The following is a 17,516-nucleotide window of genomic DNA, read 5'->3' as shown; positions in this document are numbered from 1 at the left end:
ACTGATGATCAGGTGAAGCTCTGAGGAGCCTGGATGGTTTGTTCTTGTTTCATCTGTTGAAGGAGACGTGGGTTTGGATGGGATAAAAAAAATTTAGATTAAGTGCCATGTCTTTACTGAATTGGTCATAAAGCATTCATGGTTTGTGACTGAAAATCATGTCACCCACTTTTTGTCTTCCCATGTCTGCTCCCAGTGCTTACTTTTGCCCCATTTTCCCCCTTTTGCTCAGCAAATGCGTCGTTCTGGTAACAAAGAAGAGAACAAGAGGATTCTAATGGACTTGGATGTGGTTCTGAAAAGCCATGATTGTCCCTACATAGTTCAGTGCTTTGGGACATTCATCACAAATGTAAGTGAACCCAGTGCTGCCATCTTCTCTGGCATCTACTTGTTTGTAAATGAACATTAATAGTAACATTTGATTTTGATTTTTCCCTCCCTACCCTTTAGACGGATGTTTTTATAGCGATGGAGCTAATGGGCACATGTGCAGAGAAACTGAAGAAACGCATTCAGGGACCTATCCCTGAGAGGATCTTGGGAAAGATGACTGTGGCGGTGAGTGAAACCTCACTTGTGTAATCCAGATCAAGTGCTTACAACTTGTTGTCTCCAGCTCCAGAAAGTATTCTGCACATCTTGAAGCAATAATAATTTCTTACATATATCTCTCTAGGAATGGGGCATTGATATTTTTTAGACTCAGGCTCCTAAAATCTGCCAGGAATTCCCCAGGCAGATATGGAATACCTCCCTCCCCCAAAGTACACAGAGCAACTTCCTGTGTGCCTTTCAGAAAGGGTACTGTCCCAGTGCTCTGTAGGAGTTGCAAGGTTTTGTGGGGTGATGGTGGTAGTTCCTAGGAAAGGATAATCTTTAGAGCCTAATGGGGCACGCTATCACTCGCCCTCCTGATGAAGCCTTGCAATTTCCTTCTTTTTGAAAGAAATACAGTAAGAGAGGCACACGTGTAGGTATGAAAGCTGCTGTGTATCCTGTTTATTTATGGATGGATGGATGGATGGATGGATGGATGGATGGATGGATGGATGGATGGATGGATGGATGGATGGATGGATGGATGGATGGATGGATGGATGGATTCATGCATTCATTCATTCATTCATTCATTCATTCATTCATTCATTCATTCATTCATTCATTCATTCTTGCCAACTTCAAGGAGTTGAAATTTAAAAAAATCTGAAAGTCCTCTCTTTGTATATCTCCTCTGTCCCTCAATGAGAACAGTTTTCTATTTCTTATATGTCAAGAGAGAAGTTTTAGGAGGAAAAAGCTTCAGTGTCCAGAGGACTACATATGTGTGCTTTGCTGCTTCCCTCTTCCTCATATATTCTTAGGACTCTGGGTAATTACATCCGTAGTAACAGCTCTGATTGTTTAATAACAATAGAGAACGGGGCTATTGGAATGCTCATCTGACTCCTTCATCTAGTCCACTGTTTTATCTTTCCAGAAAGTCATCAAAAGAAAAAGATTGTTCCTTTCAAAGCTTCCCCCACTTTTTGGTGTTTCTGATATTTCCATATGTGTGAACTGTGATTAGAAAACAATCTTTGCATAATTCTTTTCTTAGAGTTTAAATTCGATTTTAACCTGTCTAATAATGTTGGCAAAATGAAAAGAAAAAGAGATGAAAGGGGGAAATATTCTGGCGCTTTAATAACTGACATATTTGTTTCAGTATCAGCTTTCATTGATTAAAATCAAATTCTTCAGACACAAGGAATGCCTAATAATGTTACCTGTGTAGTTTGATTTGTTCCTTGATATAAGTCCTGAGAGTACTAAGTGAACTTCTGAAAAAAAAAGGAAGTTCTAAGTAATATGTGACAATGTAGAAGTTGAAGCTTACAAAAATAAATGATTAAGAATGTCACTACACTTCTCTCTCCAACAATACTGGGGTTAGGAGTGCCAGTTCTCTATCAAGTTGATCTTTCATTATGTTGACCATCCTTTCTATATAATACCATGTGCAATGAGCCTTAGGGTCTTTCTGACACACACCGCCCCGATCTATAGAGGCTGAATTAGAGATACTGTGTTTGGAAGCATGTAAATTACTTTGACACTTTTGGTACTGAATTATGGGACTTTGGGTAGCCAGAGGCACCATATTTATTGAATATTTACTTATTGAATATTTATTTATGTATTTATTTATTTTAAAAAGTCTGTGTATAACCAAAACTGTGCTGCCCAGGCCCATGCAATTTAAGGGAGAAATGTAATGTACTAGATCTTTTTAAAAAATGATAAGCTTATGATATCTGGAATACCTCCAGGAAGGGGTGCTTTTATTCATGAAAACTTAACATAGCACAACTATGTAATAAACTGTAGTTGTGGGTTTTGTTTTTGTCAGTAGATCTCACTGAAAAAGCGAAGATAGTATCATTGAGAAACATTGGTACAATTTCTCATTCCAAGGAAAGAAAATGTTTTACAATACCTTCCCATTTATTGGTCAAAATCCTGATCACATAAGGCATAAATTTTCAAAGTGAATTGCCACAAGGCAAGAAATCTCCATAGACATTATCTGTTATATGCCAAGTTGTGTGACTCAGTGTGTAGCAGATAATGTCTATAGAGATTTCTTAAGGAAAGAGGTGACACTTTGTGCACTACAGGATTTTAGTCATCATGTTCATGAATGCTGGTTTTGTACAGTAATCTGTATGTCTGAAACACTGTACTGTGATATTGTCCTAAGTTTTTCATGTAATATTTATGTACACAAACTGGGTAATATACATCTTTCCCAAATATGTAATCCCCATAGTGAATGAATTATCTTTGTTTTCAAAGCAGTACTTACGTTTTTGGCCACATTAATTAAAAAAAAGTAGCCTTGATAACTGTTCCCAGACCTGAGCACTGAGGCTTTGCATATAGTGAACAACTGCTGATTTGTTGCTTTCAGATTGTCAAAGCACTCTACTATTTGAAAGAGAAGCATGGTGTCATTCATAGAGACGTGAAACCTTCCAATATCTTGTTGGATGAGAGGGGGCAAATCAAATTGTGTGACTTCGGAATCAGTGGAAGGCTGGTGGACTCAAAAGCCAAAACTCGAAGTGCTGGTTGCGCAGCATATATGGCGGTAAGAAGTGGTTAGGGAGCATCGCCCAGGATGTGGACATGATGTAATTGAATTAACTAATCTGTGGGCCCCACTCTTTGTTCAAATAATCCCGTGTCTGAAACTCAGTAGTAAATCACAACTAGAGTAAACCCATTGAATACAGAGGAGTCGACTCACTAGTCCCCACTGAGTCATTGGGCCTACTCTAGTTGTGACTTACTACAGTGGTGCCTCGTGAATTTTAAAAACCCATTGAAATGCATTGAAAGCCCTTCAATGCATTTCAATGGGCTAAATACCTCATCGTAAAGCAAAGATCCTCCATAGGGTGGCCATTTTCCGGTGCCTGTATAGTGAGGAATCCATCCTAAAGCACAGCGGGGAGCCATTTTGCACAGCAGGCGGCCTTTTTAGAGCCGCCAATCAGCTGTTTGAAAATCGTCACTTAGCGAAAAATCGGTTCCCGAAGTAGGGAACCGATCATTGTGAAGCGAATTTTTCCTATTAGAACATGGTTTAGCAATCGCAAAAACTTCATTGTCAAGCGGTTTCATCGTTTAACAAGGTAATCGTTAAGCGAGGCACCATTGTACTGGATTTCAGCCTGTAAGGCTAAAATAGATTCTTAGCTGATCTCCTGTCCAAGCAGTGCCTTGTGTTGGGCCTGCTTGCTTTTAGCCATTGAAATGCACCATGTATCTGAGGTTGTTTTTTGAAACAGAGGATAAAATCACTTGTGTTCTACACTATAGAAGGTTGTCACTGGATTCTGTCCTTAGTTTCCACACACAAACACTATGCAGTCATCAGTCCAGTAAAAAAACTCCTTTTCTTTTCTCAGTGGTTTTTAAAGTGTTGTCTGTTGTTTCATTGTGTTGTAAACTGCACAGAATGGCCTTGGTAGCCAGATGGGCAGTATAGAAGTTGAATTAAGAATAAGAATAAGAATTGGAAAAACGAACAAAATACAGAGACCTGGCAATCAAAACATTGTGCTTGTGGATGAGACACACTTCAATGGTCGCTGTAGTCATCAGGGCTTTGGAAACAATATCAAGAAATTTCACAGGGCCTCATAAGAAATTACAGATCTCAGAAATAACAGCATCAGAGCTACAAAAAAGAGCAATATTAGGAACAGCATACATACTGCACTAATATTTAAGAGATACTTAGGTTTTTGGTTAAAACTTGTATCTGTTATGTAACACCAATATATTTATTTATTTATTTATTTAATTTATATGCCGCCCACTCTACCCAAAGGTCTCTGGGCGGCTTACAACAATTAAAATTCAATGCAATAAAATAAAATGATTAAAATACAATTAAATACAATTAAAATACAATTAAAATGTTTTTATATATGTTTTTATAATTTTGATTGAATGTGTCTGTTATTTTTGATGACTAGTATAATAATAGAGAAACATGGTTTTTATCTGTAAGTAGCGGAAAATTGCTAGGCGCAGATAAGAAACCTTTAGCAAAGACTTGTTCTTTTGACGGAGTTTGTAACAGTCTTTTTATTTCTAGCCTGAGAGAATAGACCCCCCTGATCCCTCAAAACCTGATTATGATATCCGTGCAGATGTTTGGAGCCTGGGCATCTCTCTGGTAAGTGAGACTCATTTCTCCTTTTTAAGGTCCTTGCAGGCAATCCGCATGGGACTCTATGAAGCTTTCTGTGTGGCCTGTGTGGATGCCCAAGCTTGTTTTAAGCTTAAGGAAATGTCATTTCCTCTAATGATGTATTTCATGGGTACAGTGGTGCCTTGCAAGATGATGTTAATTCGCTCTGCGAAATACGCTGTCTTGCGAAAACATTGTCTTGTGAAACGCAGTTCCCCATTGGAATGCATTGAAATCTATTTAATGCGTTCCAATGGAAAAATCGTTGTCTTGCAAAAATTGTCCATAGAAAACATCGTCTTGTGAAGTGCAACAGCGATTGCAAAAACCAATCGTCTTGCGAGGCAATCATCTTGTGAGGCACCACTGTATTCTGGTGTGAGATTCCTAAGCAGCCTTTCATATATACAGTATTCATTATATTATGGACATGCCAGCAAGTTTTAAGGTTTTTATTTTTCTAAAAGAACTTCAGCTGTATTTCAGTTACTTGAAATAAGCTGAATTCTACAGAATCTTGTGTCCCACTTTTACTTGGGCTATTGAGACTGGAAAATTGAATTGACATTTCAGTTTCTTTGTTGCATAGAAACATGTCCTATCAGTAATTTGTTATGCTTTCTCCATTTTGATCTTTGAGGCAGAGACTACCTTGTTTTTTGTTTTTTCACCCTAATATTCTCAGAAAGAGATGGGATGATGGTGTGGTTTTGGGGGGCATACTGGTGATAGTTTTCTAGGGCTTCATTTTGAATTTTTGGAAAGCAGAGTATAGAATATTCTAGAAATACAGTTAACTTGCAGAGTACTTTCTGTCCATGCTTACTTGGAAGCAATTCTCATAATGTTCAATGGAACTTATGTATATGTAAGGGAAAACCATCAAATATTCATGGCAAAATATAATTGAGAAAAACTGTGCACATAAAGACAGTGGTAACACTGTTCTCCACCAGGCTGTCCTTCAAATGACCAGTTATGTGCCCAGTTATGTGCCTAGTTGCCAATTGAATAGGAATCACATTTTGACTGAGTGGGAATAGGTTTTTGACCTCAGTATCCACATTTTTGGAGAACTCTAACCACAATTGGTACTACAAAATATTCTTTTCCTTGTTAACCTCACAAGTCCAGTGAAATTAGAGAAGACTTCATAACAATATTAAGAAAATTACATTACTATACCCTGTTTCCCCGAAAATAAGACCTTTCCTGAAAATAAGCCCTAGTATGATTTTTCAGGTTGCTTATAATATGAGCCCTACCTCCAAAATAAGCCCCAGTTAAGTGAAACCCCATCCTCCACCATTGTGCAGCAACTCGAAGATGACATGACTGTATTTGAATAAATATAGATCGTTGTAGATTTTTAAAAAATGCCCTGAAAATAAGCCCAAATGTGTTTTTTGGAGCAAAAATAATATAATACCCTGTCTTATTTTGGAGGAAACATGGTATTTATTTTATTTATTTATTAATTAGATTTATATACCGCCCATCTAGAATGTGTCTACTCTGGGCGGTTTACATATATCATAAAAATAAACTAAAGTAAAATTCAGATTAATCACAGAGTCCAAGTTGGGAAAAGAAGAAGAAAAAGAAAGAAAGAGAAAAAAGAAAAGGGGAGATAGGCTAGGTAATGGCTGTAGGGAAGGCCTGCCTGTATGTCTTCAAGTTAGTCTTGAAGACCCTCAGCGAGGGAGCCAGGCAGATTTCTACAGGTAGATTGTTCCAGAGATGAGGGGCCACTGCCGAGAAGCCCTGATTGCTAGTTTTTTCCCACCGGACCTCTCTCGGTTAGGCATTAAGAGAGGTATTAATAGAGATGCTGTTAATTAATTCTTGTCAGGCAAATCTCATTTTTTACACTTGATCTTTGTGTTTTTTCCCACCCCAAATGCAGGTTGAACTGGCTACAGGTCAGTTTCCTTACAAGAACTGCAAAACAGATTTTGAGGTCCTCACCAAGGTGTTGCAGGAAGATCCGCCCCTTCTCCCAAACAACATGGGATTTTCTGTTGATTTCCAGTCATTTGTGAAAGACTGGTAAGTTAACTCAAATATAGGCTGCAGAGGGTATTTAGGATTGGGAATCAGTAGTCTCTTTCATTGGCATATATGTATTTATTTTATTGTGGAAACTCCTTGGGGTAGTTCCATCTTTTAAGGCAGCCTAAAAGTAATGCTGCACTGCAAGGAGAACATACCTATCAATTCTAAAGGAAATCAACCCTGAGTGCTCACTGGAAGGACAGATCCTGAAGCTGAGGCTCCAATACTTTGGCCATCTCATGAGGAGAGAAGGCTCCCTGGAAAAGACCCTAATGTTGGGAAAGTGTGAGGGCAAGAGGAGAAGGGGACGACAGAGGATGAGATGGTTGGACAGTGTCATCGAAGCGACCAACATGAATTTGACACAACTCGGGGAGGCAGTGGAAGATAGGAGGGCCTGGCGTGCTCTGGTCCATGGGGTCATGAAGAGTCAGACACGACTAAATGACTAGACGACGATGAAAAGTAATGCTAAATACTTAGTCTGCGAACTCCATAGTTCCTAAAGTCCTGCTGGTCCCTCTATGTTCCTGCAAAGCTCTTGTGTTCCGATACAGTACTTGCTCAGACTTCAATTCTGACACAGCTCTGTCTCCATTGCAGTTAATTCTATACAACAGCTTTAGAGCTGTTCTCCTTGTTCAGACTAGTGACACACTTCTACAAAAGAATATGCTTAGTGTATGGTGGTTATTTTATTACCATCACCACCACCCCAAAAATAATTCTCTGTGCTGTGATGGGCATACATGAACTCTGGGCCTGTCTGCATTTGTGTCCAACCCTTTCTTCTGTACACATCTATAGCTCTTGTCCTTTGCTTTTCTCTGTCTGCTGTGCCTCAGCTTCCACCTAGTTTTTTGCCTGATTAAAACAGAACAAGCAGGGAGTCCTCCATTGTCCTGAAAATGTCCTCTAAGTTGTCTGAGATATAAGTATGAGGATAGCATAGGAGACTGGTTATGTGCTTCCATCTTCCTTCATTTCAACTCACACCGACAAAGAGGCCACTGTCTGGTGGTTGGATGAATTGTGCACCTTGCTATAATGGTAGGTCCAGTTCTGAGGGTGGTCAGTTTGTGCTAGGTAACTAGAACTTATGACTCACTTGCCCCTTCTCTCAGGCAATCCATGTGCACAATAAAGTTGATGCAAGGTGTCATGGGATATTAGCCATAGTGGTGAAACCTATGTAGATTAATGTAGCAGCATGGTGAACCACATCCTCTTCTCAAGAAAGTAGGATAATCCTATATAACTATGGAGTTCTGTTTGTCATGACCCCTGTATGTCAAATGAGACTTGCCAGAGTAATAGCTCTGTAATTCCTCTTAATATATTTGCTGGGTGGAAAATGATAATTTTTAAAAAATCACTTGGATTCATGTTGTCTGAATGTGTGTTTCTGTCTTTCTAGCCTTACTAAAGATCACAGGAAGAGACCAAAGTACAACAAGCTACTTGTGAGTATTAAACACACCTCTTCACTGGGAGCATTAAACATTTCCTTGGAGCTTGGCAAAAGACAAGCTTCTTTTGCAAACTCTGAACTTTTAGAAGTGATTGTTCCAGAAAACAACTAATATGTTTTTGCACTAGTTTATGCCAACTTGTCACGGAGGTTGGAATTTATCAAATGGTGTCTTTTTTTTACCTGCAAATTGTTTCTTAAAGGAAATATTTGTTTCTCAGTATCTGTTTCAGTTTGGTTATTTTCTTCCTGTTTATACAAAATGTTTCTGTGTGTCCTTGCTCTGATTGATTGATTGATGTCCACCTTTCTCCTTAAAAAGGACCCAAGGCAGCTCTCTCTATAGTTGCATATGGACCTTTAGAAGCTAATCTTCCTTGTGGTCTGCTCTTTTCATTTCTAGGAACACAACTTCATCAAGCGTTATGAGACACTGGAAGTGGATGTGGCATCCTGGTTCAAAGACGTCATGGCGAAGACTGAATCGCCTCGCACAAGCAGCATCCTCAGCCAGCACCACCTGCCATTCTTCACCAGGTAGCCATGCCATGTGGCTGTTGTGGCCAGGGAAGGTCCCCTCGGCAGCCAGAGCTCACATGGTGGGGCAAGAGAGAGAGAGAGAGAGCACCACAACAGCCACCTGTCTTCACAAGAGCAACTCTCCAATGGCGTGAATTGTTCGTGCTTCACCTGCTCTATCAACGTTGCTCATTTCGTCTTCTCCTTCAGTTTTCCAGGAAGAGATGAGGTGGTTGTCTGATCTTTTGGTGTATTCTAGAGTTATTTGCGTCTCAGGCACTAGTCAACCCAAGAATGCGAGGCTGTGGGCATGGAGGCCTTCTCCAGCCTGTGCTTGTTGTCTGTTTCAGCCGTTGGCCATCCGCCGCCAGGAGTTGCCACCAAAGGACAGTGTGCTCCCTGTCCGTCTCTGTCCACCATGACTGGAGTCTCGAGGACATGCAACAGTGACCTTTGCTCACGCACTGTGAACAGACACAAAACACACAAAAAAGGAAAAAAGAAAAGATATTTTTTTTACCGCTTATTTATTAAGTTTGGATTTCTGGTGCCGTGGGATGCCTGCTGCACCCGTTCACCAATCTCTGCGTTATTACATGTTTGTTTTTGTTTTGTTTTCATTTGTGTTTGGGGGGGTTCTATTTGCTGAGGGGACTGGGGCTGGGGTAGATGAAATCAGCTGCTGCTTTAGATTCTGAGCTTAGCTATTACCGTTGTCTTGGTTTCATTTTTTCTTGGGGCTGGCGGGACAGGAAAGGGAAAGTCTGAAGATTATTCTCACCCAAGAGTAGCTCAGTTAAAGTGATTTTTCCATCTTCAATCCTTTTTTTATCTCAGGGGTTCCTATTCTTTTGTTTTGAGTGTGAACAAAGTTTTGTCAATGGTGTTTTATTTACCAAAGTATGTGTTTGATGCTAGGATAAATGCTTCTTCATTTTCTTGCATATTTAAGAAAAGGGAAAGCAAATTTTAAAGATAATCTTGGCATCAAGAAAGCCATTTTAAAGAAAGATTCAGCCCAAATTATATCTTACTGCTGTGGCTTAGGGATTCTTTAAACAGTTCTTTTTTCAAAAGTATCAAATGTATGCCCTTTCTGAATTTACTGGGCTAGATTCTTAACTGGTAATGGTTGTGCATTTCCAGTTGAGGAATAGACAGTTTGTTGTTTGGAAACTACCAGCTAGAATCTGCACTGTCTCTTTAGATCCTCAAATTGTGTGGATTCTTGCAGGTGGGATCTTAAACACAGGGGTCAGAACCTTCCTCCATCCTATTTGGTTTCACACTATGGCTTCTTTTCCACTAATATTTTTCGCAAGATCCACTCACTTATAATTCAAAGGTGTCTCTTAAACAGAGAGGTATTTCCAGATAGTTAGGGGCTGTGGCGTGGAAACTGGTATGTTCTTGTCCAGAACACTGATAGTGTGTGGCCTTTAATTGCTATTGGTGGCCAGAATTCTTGGGGATTGAGTCCTAATTTTCTTCTTGAGTCAAGACTCCTAGTAACATCTGCAGTTCTTCAGATAATCCAGAGGCTAACATGGAACACTGAAATTCTGTGTGTTAGTCTGAAGATGAGCCTTCTGCTTTCTCTTGCTAGCAAAAGTTCGAAAATGTTGCTGTTTGCACAATATCTGGATTAGTATTATGACCTGGACAGGAAAAGACCTCTGTATAGTGACTTATTGTGCTAGTACACTTGCTCCTGGATATTATGCTGAGGACTATACTTGCATATTAAATGTATAGATGATCATTATAAACTCAATTTTATAAATCGGAACAAAATGAAAGATGTTACAAAAGCTTAAGACCTAGGCCAAGTATTGCATAGGAAAGGAGCTGCAATTGTGGCCCTTGATGAGCCAAAGATATCTGTGTGGTACCAATTGCTAAGTCAACAAAATATCCCATCTAAACATTTGTCTAGGTTCTGACTGTTTCCATGAGGTGCTTTTGTAATTTATAGGAACAAGGGAGTCAGCGTTAGGCAGCAACAATGATAGACATAGTAGAGAGGAAGAACTAGGTGTCATATAATCCAGGGTTAGGTGCAAGTGTCAAAAAGGCAGGTCAGGGCAGAGCTTTCAGAATGAGAAGATGGTGTTTTGTCTTAATGGAAAATAGGTGGATAACATGGGTGGATGCTTTGATTGTAGTGGTTTTGAAAATGGGTTGTTGCTCCTGAAGGATGCTGATGCTGATGAGGTAGAGTGTTGTTTATGCAAAATAGAGGTCTTCAGTCCAGATGACTGGGTTGTGGTTATGGCATAGTTTAGAGTTCCATTTCTGTGCTGATCTCATCTCTGGCTATTAACGTGAATCATAATTTTAAAGGAGATGAGAAATGTCTATTTATCACACACACATATATTGTAAGGGAAGTGGGTTTGTGTTAAGAAGGCAAGCACACTTTTCAGTTATATTTTATGAAGAGAGGTCTGTTGTAGGAGAGAAGATGGTAAGTGGAAGGCTGATGAAAATACCGTGTTTCCCCAAAAATAAGACAAAGTCTTATATTAATTTTTGCTCTGAAAAACACATTAGGGCTTATTTTCAGGGGATGCCTGTCATCATCTTCTGGTTGCTGCACAGTGGTGGAGGGCGGAGTTTCACTTAACTAGGGCTTATTTTTGAGGTAGGGCTTATATTATGATCATCCTGAAAAATCTTACTAGGACTTATTTTCAAATTAGGTCTTATTTTCAGGGAAACAGGGTATTAAGTGCAGAAAGCTGAGATGGAAGTGTTTTGGTTATGGTGGACAAAAAGCAGGGTTGCAACAAGATGTGAGGATACATGCTTGGTTTTTGAAAATGGATTGGGAAAATTGTGAAGCCAGAATAAGTTGCTCCAAGCATATTCAAGAGGATAACGCTGGGGAGTGCATTGTAGCTTCAAAGATGAATTCCTCTGAGAAGAAGGTACGTTTATATACACCTTGTCTATAAACTTCATTTAGAATTGCTGGATGGGTTCTTAAAATTCCCCAGATATTAAGAATATCTGGAAGATTCTTCCAGACACATTGTAGCCTAGTTTGCATGTGCTTTTATGGTTTACTAAAGCACAGTTTTAGGTAACCAGCAGTGCATTTTGGGCCAGGCCTTCTCCCTCTGCTTGGCATGCTTATCCTCATTAGTTTCAACGAAGAAAACCAGTTCACGCAGGTAATGGCCATCTCCAAGGTGATCCACAAAGAGGCTGTTTTGAGTACCAACGTGCATACAGGATGTTGGAAAAGGTTAAGAGAAAAGTGGTCCTTCACAAGCGTCTTCCATGCATTGATGAGAAGAGCACTGCAGGTAGCAAAATAGGAGACAGTTTCAAATACTGAAATGACAGTACAGGTGCCATAGATGCAGGTATATACTGTATGTGGAATAATGAAGGTGATGTTGAGTGGAAGAAAGACATGATTTGAGATTGAAATTCAGAGAACAGCTGAAGTCTCTGGAACAGAATTGTTAGTGGGATGGTACAAGTAGAGCTTTCCTATTTCCTGTGTGTCAGATGGAGGAGGCTTTCCTTCTCACTAACAGACCCTCACTCCCCTGTTAGCTTTTGAAACAAGAATTGCTGGGCATTTTGCTAACTGCTTGAGGAATTCATCTTGGAAGTAGATTCGTAATAAACAAATTTCAGTGATCTGGGCATATCTGTGCACGTTGTTTTGATAGGGGAGGTGAAACACCCTGGGTCAGAGAATGTTGAAGAAGGTGAAGAGCATAAAAGTATTGTTGAGTGAATTACGGGATTCCAAATCCAGGTGGAAGAAGAGCATGTGAAAGTTGAGGGCGGCAGCACTTGGCTGCGTGGAGAAGGTCAGTGTTCAGCACTGAACCTTGGGATCAGAATGTGTAGGAAAGTATAAAAGGTAAAGGAAAGGGTTACAGACAGTTAATAGAAACTGTCCTCTGGGAAGCTGTGAATGGCCATGTTCTGTTAGCTTGATGTACCCTCTGCTTGGCTTTGCTAGAGTGGCTTTTGGCCATGTACACTATTAAATATCCTGCAGCAAAAGTAAGCATATTTGTTGGCAGAGAAGTGGTGATACATGATATGGTATTTGGCACTATCACCCCACTAAAGGAGCCAGCAGATCCTCACAGTGGAGCTAACAGTTAATCTGTGTAGGAATGAAATGGTTTGACTTACAGATCACAGAATGGATTTGTTAAGAGATATAGCAGGCCAGTGATGATCAACAGGTGGCCCTTGAAAGTCTTAGTCAAGTGGCAGTAGTTTGGGAGATATCTGATTATGCAGGAATGTACCTAAATAACTGAATCTCTTAGCGCTAAAACAAGGCATAGTCCCACAGATCATTACATGCTGTTGCAAATCTGAGGGTTTTTTAATTCTAAAAATTAATTTTAGTTTTTGTCCTTGTATCTTATAGCGTCTGAGAATTTGTAAGTATCTACTTTGCTGCTCTTTGAATAAATAATCTAATAAGAACTTTAAGTGGAGAGAATCATTGGCTTCTATGAATCAGTGCTTCCTATTATTTTGCTGCCAAAAGTTGTCAGTTGATTTTATCAACTGTTTTCTGGAAAATAACACTTTATGTTGATGGCTACTTATGTTTCAAACTCATGTTTGTGAGTTTGAAACCTAAGAAATCAACCCTTGATTGAAAGTTACCTAAAATGACAAATGCTAAGAATATTGGCTGTAGGTTCTCCACTTCTGCTCTAGTGCCTTGAGTCTCGAAAGTCCAGAGGCACTTCAGTAACAAAGTTGTCAAATTAATTAGCCCGCAGGGCACTGGTGATTTTGAAAAATGACTGCTAACATTTCTGCTGCATGTTAATCATAAGAGCAGTGATGGAGATACCAAGATGGTCTCTTTGTCAGTTGAGTTTGTCATCCTGTTTGTCCAACCCAGGCATTTTGCTATGATACTATTGTCTTCCAGGGAGCTAGGCTCTCTTTCAGTTGGGTACATCATTAGTACAGTCAGGAGTGAAGCATCTGCGTATTTCACAGACAAAAGGCAATGGTTTTGGAAGTACTAGAACAGAATGACAGGATGTTTATTAGGCAAATGCGGCAGGTGCCATGAGGTGACCATTCTTCATTGGAAATAATGTCTCCTAAACTGAGAATATGTCTTGTTTCATATGTAAGAAAGGAGCAGGGATAACGTAGTAGAAAATAGATTAAATGCTAAAATTACATTCTTGTCAGAGGTTCAGAACAATTTGATCCTTGCTGTGTTTTTATGTGGAAAGCTTATAGTACTTTGTTCCTTGTGTGGAGCCAGTGTTCTGTTTCCTTTTGGACTGAAGCTCCCAAATATAAAAATACTGGCCTCCCAAAAGGGACCTCCTTTTGACTTCAAGAGAAAGCAAGAATAAACTCACACAACAGGGGTGAGGGAGCCTCTTCCCTTGCAGATATTTTGGACTCCAATCCCCAAAAGCCCCAGCCAGCCTGGCCAGTGGGGGAGGGGTTGTGGGAGTTGATGTCTGAAAACACCACATGTTCTTTGCCCTTGTCTAACAAGATTGCCAAGCTTTCAAACATGGAAGAACATCCTTTTCTCAACACAAGTTTAAAATTTAGATTGCCATGTGAGGAGAACCTGGGGCGGGTTAGGTTTTCGAAAGTGTTAAAGGCTTTTTAAAATGTTCAAAAACATGGGATGTCTTTTCAAGAAAGATTGAGGGGGAAAATGCAGTTTTATTGCATTTTTAGAGTTATTTTTTTAATGTATTAATTTAGAACAAATCTTTGTTAATATTATTTTTAATCTGGGTGACTGAATGTTTACAATCCCTGCCTGACATCTGCTCTTAAAGTGTGTGGGGCTATTGGGCTTGGGTGGGGCACATGTGTGCAGCGTGTGGTGCATGCAGTTCAAACGGGGGATTTTAAAACAAACAAAACTGTAAAAAAATCATGCCAAAGGTAAGGCAGAGACTAGCTGGGTAGATGGCTATATTCTAGGTGTTAGCATTTCACTATATTCTCTATATATCATATATTATAAATTTGCATGTTAAAGTAAATAGAAATAACTTCTATCTTATATGAAAGGGACTTTTAACTTTGGATTACATGTAAATTTGGTCACTTATCTTGATTCAGGATCTCCTGAACACCTTAAGCTTTAGGGGCTGCTTGATTTTGGGTTTTTTATTTTGTTTTGGGGTAGCCACCAAACTTTTGCTTTGCTGCCTTTTCATTAAAAGGGGCATGATTTATCCAAAGTTTCTTGAGAGCAGAGCAATTAAACAGAAACAGCAAAATTGACTTGAGTCGCAGCCAGCATGAAACGAGTGGCCAATTTTGCATCTCTTCAAATGCTGTTATCTTCCATTGCTGGCCCATTATACAGGAATCTACACGATGGAGACTCTTGAGGGCTTTGTACCACTGAAGTCTACCTGGACAATGCTATCCTCTTGTCATCAGGATAAGCAGTCAGCAGGTTTCAGTTTAGTTTTGTTTGTTCAACCAATCTTCGTCTCGTCAGTTCCAAGTAATCAAAGCTACAATTGTGCACATTTATTTATTGTCCACAGAAAACTCTGTGTGTGTGTGTGTGTGTGTGTGTGTGTGTGTTAATTTATTTTTTAAAACTTCCCTTTTTTGACTTCTTACAGAGAGTGTATTTTTCATTGATAGTATTTACTGAGGTAACTGTCGAAGAGGAGATAAGAAGCATAGCAAATAGACTGAATTTCAGGTGGCAGGCTTCAGGCTGCTGTTCAAATAAGTCCCAACACTTGATGCTTTTCAAAGAGACTTGCACTACTCTGTAGATGGCCACAAGAAGTCCTCAACACAAGTATCTTTGAAATCTCCAATGTCCCATCTTCATGCTATCCAAGAGACCAGAAGAAAGTAGATCATAAACAAGGGAAGAAGAATAGAACATTTACCAGCAAATTTATTGCTTCTCCATCGGGTATTGAGACTAATTCCCACAAAATGCTCATAATATCGGGAGGAGGATGGAGACTGGGAATTAGGGTAGTCATGGTTATGCAAACTGACCAAATTTTATGTTACAGAATCATGAAATTTGCTTTAAATCCATAAGCTAACAGGATGTTGATTATTTTTGCTTGTCTACCAGTTCCAGACATCTAGTGTAGAACACTGTACCTGGCAATCAACAGAGCTTTTAAAGGTGAAAAAATCTAGCCCAAATCAAACTGTTTTAGATGTTTCTCTTTCTGACACATGACTTTCCAGAGTTTAAATCAGAAACGTGACGATGTCCACAAAATTAGTCATTCATTGGTCAGTAGGTGATGTTGGGATAAGAGATAGCAAACATCAATATATTCTCCCAGACAGATATCATTAGTCTCTTGTTGCCTTTATCAGTGATTAGTAGATTTCACTTCGCATAACAGAAACAGTACATGACTTCATGATTATAACACAGGAATTAGTTGAAATATTTCCACAACAGGAGCTGATGGTGGTGGGATACAGGGGTCTAGGGTTTCATTTGTAGTGTCTTGTTGTCAGGATAATTAGTTCCCAGTACTTGTGTATTCACAATTCATACTTGAACAGATGGATTATATGTTACTCCAGAACTAATGCTGTTTAGATGAATTGCATTATTTCTCAAAATTCTTTGTGATTAGGTCTGAAGAGAATCTTTTTCCCATGTGTCTTCTGAGAGTAGCTTTTTTAAAAAGTAGAGCATTGCCATAATATATAGGTGCATATTTTGTGTAAGTTTTTTTTTTAATGATTTGGCTCTAATTCCCCATTGGTGCTGAAAACCAAACAGTTCTAAAAAGAAATGGTATGTATGCCAAAGTACTTGAGTGATTTGCTTGAAATGTTGGGAATTCCTGAATAATTTAATCCACTTCCTATCACCAATGGATTAGAGTCAATCTTCTTGCTACTTTCCAAAAAGTAAGCCTCATGTCATGTACAACATTGTTTTCTTACCAACACCAGATGTTCCCAAAGGCACCCATCATGGACATGAGAAGGGCCCATATAGCAAGCATGCTTATTGTGGCAATGAGGTGCAGAGTGTATCCCAGGGACAACACAGGCAGTAGCCTGCAATTAAGCAGAATACTGGAGTTTGAGGATATGTTCTGATTCCGGTTTGCATTTATTGATTACGAAGGTACCTAACGTATCCTGTCCGGGACCCTTGATCATTTTCTCTCTGTGTGATTTGTTAAAATTGTGGCTTTTCCTATAATCTGAAAACAAGCAAACACTTGTTCCCTTTGAATGTCAATTTTAGTTTGGGATTTTAAAGATCATTGAAGAATAGTACCTCTTCAGGTGTCTTTAAGAGTCTGTTTGAGATGCTCCTTCTGTGCCCTGTGGGACATACTGTAGCTCATCTTGTAGGTTCATTTTAACCACAGACAATTTATAGTCACAAACTTCCATGTATTGATTGCTAGTCATCTCTCTGGATGTGTTCACTGTCCCGAATCTTACTGCCCATTACTTAGTGTGTGCTTTGGATAGGGATTTTCTTCTACTAAGTGCCCCCCACTCCCTGCCTGCCTGCAGTCCAAACCGCTTATAAGAAGTAGTTGCCTGCCTGCAAATAGTCAGCTTGGTCTGGTCAATTTCAGTGGATCTTTTGGGTTTCAGAACAGGCCTACTATAGTGTAAATTAAATGACATTCTTCATTACTTTTGAGAAGCTTTTTTTTTACTGTTTGTAAAAACTCTCCTAGAAGCTTAAAAATAAAAGTTTCTTTCCCTGTA

At 39.3% G+C, this 17,516-nt stretch overlaps 1 protein-coding gene across 2 annotated transcripts in view; it reads left to right on the top strand.

Moving 5' to 3' along the window:
* The window catches only part of MAP2K7 (mitogen-activated protein kinase kinase 7), a 53,214-nt gene extending 35,698 nt beyond the window's left edge, over positions 1–17,516 (top strand). For both annotated transcript variants that reach the window (XM_020800402.3, XM_020800401.3), the window contains 7 exons: positions 233–352; positions 454–561; positions 2,954–3,133; positions 4,652–4,732; positions 6,654–6,796; positions 8,220–8,265; positions 8,677–17,516. In XM_020800402.3, the coding sequence (XP_020656061.1) occupies positions 233–352; positions 454–561; positions 2,954–3,133; positions 4,652–4,732; positions 6,654–6,796; positions 8,220–8,265; positions 8,677–8,814 (816 nt within the window). In that variant the 3' untranslated portion in view covers positions 8,815–17,516. The remainder of the gene's footprint in view (positions 1–232; positions 353–453; positions 562–2,953; positions 3,134–4,651; positions 4,733–6,653; positions 6,797–8,219; positions 8,266–8,676) is intronic.

Source organism: Pogona vitticeps, chromosome 2, assembly GCF_051106095.1.
Source record: "Pogona vitticeps strain Pit_001003342236 chromosome 2, PviZW2.1, whole genome shotgun sequence".
Taxonomy (NCBI): domain Eukaryota; kingdom Metazoa; phylum Chordata; class Lepidosauria; order Squamata; family Agamidae; genus Pogona; species Pogona vitticeps.
The sequence above is the reverse complement of the archived record's forward strand: the minus strand, read 5'-3'. Positions and strand labels throughout refer to the sequence as shown.